The sequence below is a fragment of the Pterocles gutturalis genome, unplaced genomic scaffold, assembly GCF_000699245.1.
Source record: "Pterocles gutturalis isolate BGI_N339 unplaced genomic scaffold, ASM69924v1 Scaffold51331, whole genome shotgun sequence".
NCBI lineage: Eukaryota > Metazoa > Chordata > Aves > Pterocliformes > Pteroclidae > Pterocles > Pterocles gutturalis.
The window spans coordinates 1-5,362 of record NW_010102437.1 but is presented as its reverse complement, the minus strand read 5'-3'; the positions used below and the strand labels follow the sequence as shown (position 1 = coordinate 5,362).

The 5,362-nt window shown below is 47.8% G+C and overlaps 1 protein-coding gene across 1 annotated transcript; it reads left to right on the top strand.

The window, feature by feature from the left end:
• Positions 1-1,059: 1,059 nt before the first annotated feature.
• On the top strand, positions 1,060-2,508 carry LOC104470947 (chromosome unknown open reading frame, human C11orf52; the record flags this gene model as incomplete). The annotated part of the gene is given in 3 exon segments (XM_010086083.1): positions 1,060-1,191; positions 1,900-1,946; positions 2,272-2,508. Coding segments are annotated over 3 exon segments (416 nt in total), but the record flags the coding sequence as incomplete, so codon positions are not given.
• Between the last annotated feature and the right edge of the window lie 2,854 nt (positions 2,509-5,362).

Genomic DNA, 5,362 nt, shown 5'->3' with positions numbered 1-5,362 from the left:
TGCCTGCATTCATGCTTTTTTTTTTTTTTGTTTTGCCATTAGAGTGCCAAGGGCATTACCGCACACACTGTCCTGCCCACCCACCCCCTGAAACTGCCTCTAAAAGCCGGCAAAGGCAGAGCTCAGCCTTGGGTACTGCATTATTGCCACCTATGGGACATATAATGCTTCTTGGGGGAACCATCTGGTAACTCTGGAGGCCCATTAAAAGTGCTAGCAGCCCACTTTCAGCTGCAAGCCCTGTGTGCGACCCTCAGCTGCACAGTGTCGCTTGGGGCCAGCACCAGATGGACACGCGTGCACAGCAGGAGCCATGCAAGGGCTGGCACCTCCTCTCCTCCAGCCTTCCCGGTGTGATGCAACGGTAACGTTTCCTTCATGCATCTGGCCTGGAATGTAACATGTCTCTGCCCTGCCAGACAGCCTGTGCTCCCCTGCCAGCACCAGCCTGCAGGAGCTCAGCTCCTGACTCTGTTGTTACAGACAGAACGGATTTGGCTCCTGTTCATACCATGGCTGGAACAGAGCTCTTTGGCTTGTGTCTCTCTGGTCACACAGATGCAGCCGAGGTTAGGGTTTGGCTTGGCTTATATTAACTGCATAACTTGTTTGGTTTGGTTGCATTTTAAGCGGAAAACTGAGACCAGGAAAACTGTCTCAAACATGATATTAGCACAAGGTCAGTGCATAGCTGCTCCTTGGGCAAGGGGGCCAAAGCGCAGGGTACGGGGCTATCAGATCATCTGGACCTAAGAGAAGGGTTTCATGCCAATTGAGATCATGCTCGTATCCTGCATCTTTGATCATACAGCTGTGGAAATATAGTTGCAAAAACGACAGTGAAATCTGTTCTGATTTACGCACATGCATATTGGACAACCAGACAGAGCTGAAAGGCAAGGAGACTTGGGGGTGTCTACGGGTGTAATGTCACAGAAGAAGGAAACACATCCCTACATCTCCCCTTTGGACCCTCTCCTGGCAAGAGTCACTCAGGTTTTGGCTTGGCTCAGTAGCTGTTCTCTGAGATACTTCTTGGGCTTTTCTCATTACCCACAGCTGCGGTACCCCGGGGTGGTGCACTGGGGTTTGCATGTTATGACAGCAGAGGGTAGGGCTGCTCAGGACTGACATCTCTCTCTGATTTCAGGAACTGTCCTTCGCCTTTTAAAAGAAAGAAAGAAAAGCAAGGTAAGGATTTGTGAAAACACTTTAGAGGACAAGAAGAGGTGGAGTGACTGGGCCCCTGGTTAGCTGACATTAGTCAGTGCTGACTGAATTGGATCCCTGAGGCTGAGGTCCCCTCCCATGCTCTTTGTACCTAACCTTCAACCTTCCTCAAGAGAAGTTTGGTAGAAGCAAGAGGCAAAAATTCTTTAAAACTTAAAGCAAGGGGTGTGATGTGGCATGGGACATGGCAAGGGGGAGGGAAGTGTAGCAGAAGCTGCATCAAGATCCTGTAAAAGCTGCAAACATCCTTCTGACATCAGGGCTGCAGAATAAAGTGCATTCACTAAGTAGCCCACTTGTGTCCTGTGGCCTTTGGCTGGGCAAAATATGTTTGCCAGGCAGCAAAGGAAATAACAGAATTAAAACTGGCTCTGACTTCTCCAAGGGCCTGACAAGGAAGCTCTCTGTGCTGTGTCTGTCCTTCTAGGTTCTGCCAAGAACACTGCGGTCCATAGCATGTTGTCATCCTGTGAAACCTTATTTTTTCCAAAGAAAGAAGCCCAGGCTTTCTTCTTGGAGACAGCATTAAGGTTGAGGGTGTCAAATGAGTTGGAAACTTGGTTTGTGTCCAGTGGGGAGAGCCCATGGGCCAGACGCTGCATTTCTGCATTCAAATGTAGAACAATAAACAGCTAACGTTAACCTGATCTGCTGGTGTTTCTTTTTCAGGAGCTAATGTGAGACATGAGACCCCACAGCATCAGCCTGGCAGGAAGGTAAACAGCTTCCCAGAGTTGTTTTTCTGACGGTATATTGAGCTGACCACCACTTCCGAGGCTAGATGGGTTGGGAGGACATGGGGCACCTCACCCTGTCCAGGCTGTAATGGCTGTGGGAACGATGTGCATTGCTGCACAGTGATGCATTTTTTTCCCCTGAAGTGCAGTGGAAGCAGTAGGATGAAATCTCTCTCTGAGTCTGAGGTGTCAGAGGGCTGGATGGCGCTGGGGGCAGTGTGCAGGGTGTCTCTGCCTGCCCTGGGGAAGGCAGTGTAGCAGCAGCCTTAGGGAGCTGACCTTCCAGAGCTCTTTCTCCCCAAAGGCTCCAACGTACGAAGATGTCCCGGAGTTTCCTGTCTACGCCACTGTGAGTAAACCCAGGAGTGCCAATCAGGATGACAGCATTCATTATGCAGACATCCAAGTGTTCACCAAGGTCCGGGAGCGCTCTGCAGCAGAGGTGAAGAACTTACAAATGCAGAATGCCACAGAGTATGCCACCCTCAACTTCCCCCGGCCCAGGCTGAAATATGACAGTAAGAATGGGACCCTGGTATAAAAAGTTTGATGGCCCCCTCCTCCTTCAGCAGAGAAAGGATTTCACAGACTTAGAGATGCTGTAGATGCAAGCTAACCTCATGGACACATCAAGTCTCCCTGAGAAGGTGCAGAGGAGGCTGTCTTCCACCTGCATTTCTCTTGGGAGGACACAGACATATTTATTCTCACATGATGAGTAGTTTCCTATCTGATTCTGCTGACAAAAACATGTCTTTCCCTTGGAAGAACTGCCTCTGAAGCTGGCACCCCATCTCCTCTCAACACCGTGAGAAGACAGAGCTGCTCCTTGGCTGATGAAGGGTGAAACCACAGCCCAGAGCTCCAGTGAGAAAGTTCTTGCTGTGGCACAGGAGCAGCTGAGTGCTGCTCTGCAGGTGGATTTGGGAACGTGGCATACAGGAGTCAGTACTGGGACAAGGGAGGTGTTGCCACAGGATTTTATGCCAATGTTAGAAAATTCTGCAATGTGCAGAATGATGTGGATGATTCTATCAAGAAATGGCATGAAACCTGTAACAGTATCTACTGCAATGTCTTCCTCCAACACCTGCCACTGTAATTGCAGTCATGCACTACGTGTACCCCCTTTTCTCAAAAAGCAGGGTTCTGTAACCATGCAGAGGACACTAAAACCAAGGCCAGGAATACAGAATTAACTGGGAGGTACAGAACAACTTCTTTCACGGAATGGCTGTACAGATAGGCAGCCTTACCCCAACATACACAGAAGTGAGTAGTGAGCTCTTGGCTCTGACTGTAAATGAAACAAGGAAAATTCTCAATTTAACTGCAAGGCAGCCATTTAAAAGCCACTGCCTATATTTAGGGCAGTTACCCAGTCCTTAGAGTACAGCAGCTGTCTGCGTGCCTGAGATACTGGGAAGGAATCCTGGTCAACTTTGCAGAGGGCTTTGGACTTTTCCTCCATTTTTTCTTATTTCATACCGTGAGCCTTAGTTATAAAACCCAGTAATATAGAGCACACACCATTGTGGTGTTTTCTGCTAAGCCTCCCAGATGCACCTTTGAGAATTTGTTTGTGGATTTAAAATAGTGTTAGTAATGCAGTATAGCAATCCCCCAAAAGGCTTCTGCCACAGTTGCATTAGCAGTTGAACAGGGCTCCCAAGCAGCATCTTCAGGCACTAAGTGCTTGGCACATTCTGTACCTAAATAGTGGTCTGTATAGCTAAAGGCAGATCATGGGACAACCTGTTTATTGACAGTGTTTCGAAATTGACATCCTGGTACATTTCGTAAACATACATAATTTTGCATATTATGGCTCAGATAAATGTAAAAAGCATGAAGGAGTCCCTGCTCATCACAAAAAAATAAAGCTGGTACGGGCAGTGTTTGCTAAGATGGAAGCGTTTTGAGGACCAATCCTACAATTTCTACCTTTTTGCCCATGCTATCCAATAGACCTCAGCAGGGCTGTAAGGCCAGAGTAACGTTTGCAGGAGAAGGCTCCTTTTTAATAATGGATACAGTATATTTTTCTACCTGAAAAGGGGTTTTTTTTGCCCATGCTATGCAGCTGACCTCAGTGGGGCTATTGTAAGGTCTGCAGTAGAAGGCCCTTCATTTGTAATGGGTACAGGATTATGTTATTGGAAGGGCTGGTTCTTTTGAGTGCCAAGGATTCTTCTTTCTGCTCCTCCAAGTTCCTTTCTCTACTCCTTGCCCAGCTGAGGAGGATTGAATGGGCACAGGATTTACTTCCAAGAGTGTGTCAGGGAGCCATGGGACACTCTAACATTCAGTCCTTCTAGCCCAGCTGTCAGAGGGGCAGCCCAGGACACAGATCCAGATCTGGTTCATGCTGCACACCAGTTACATACATCCTTGCACTGAATTGCTGGTACGAGAACTAGAAAGGGACACTGGCTTCAGTTCTAGTCAAGCTCTCTGCATCATAGGAAGAAATTGGATTTTTTTAGAAACGTTATTAAATATGGACTATAGTTCAGGAGATAGGAGGTTTTCTAGAAGGTGCAGACAGGTCATTTTAAAAAAAAAAACCCAACAATTTGAGCCCATTATTGCAGTGGTATGCACAGCATGTGGTACTGAAGTTTTTCCTCACCCAGCAGGAGAGCTGGGGCCAGGGACAGCAAGCTGCACAGGCACTGCGGTCAAGCTCCTGAGCCCGGAGTGGTGTAAATTTGCACATCCATCAGGTTAAACTAGTTTTGCCATGGACATAAGCAGGACTGGGTTTGGCTCAGAGGAACTTGCTTTCCACTTAGTCACATCACTTAGTTCTGTTGGTCTGTGGATCAGCCCTTTTGTATTCTGAATGAACAATGGGAGCTACAGTAGAAACTATCTTTTAATGAGTGCCTCAAAGCCTGGAATGGTACTTTATCTCATATTCCCTAAGGAGCTCCAGCTTCCATACGTATCTAGTACTTGGTGTTATTTCTGGAAGTACAGTGTATCTTAGAGATAATCAAATGCTCTGCGTAGGAACAGTAGTAATAATTTTGCCTGTTTACCAGGCTTTGAAGTGATGTGAAAGCCACCTGTTCTGCAATAAAGATTTTTCGAAAGGACTTGGCTTTGCACTGGATACTAAAAGCTTCCAGCAGCGTTATCTCCTGCGCTTCCCGAGGCTGCTATGTTTAGGTGTTAAAATGAGTGTATCAAATATTCCTTGACCATTAAAGATGTCATTTTTAGCTTTAACTAATAAATCTGCGCTTTTTGGGGAGGCCATTGCCCACTGGCTGCATTGGAGCTCTGGGGGGCCGGGGCCTGGAGCCCACCCAGCCGGAGGGTGCCCGCTTCTCCCCGCTGTGCGGGGACGTGTCCCCAATGCGGACAAACGCCCGGGAGCGGGGCGGCAC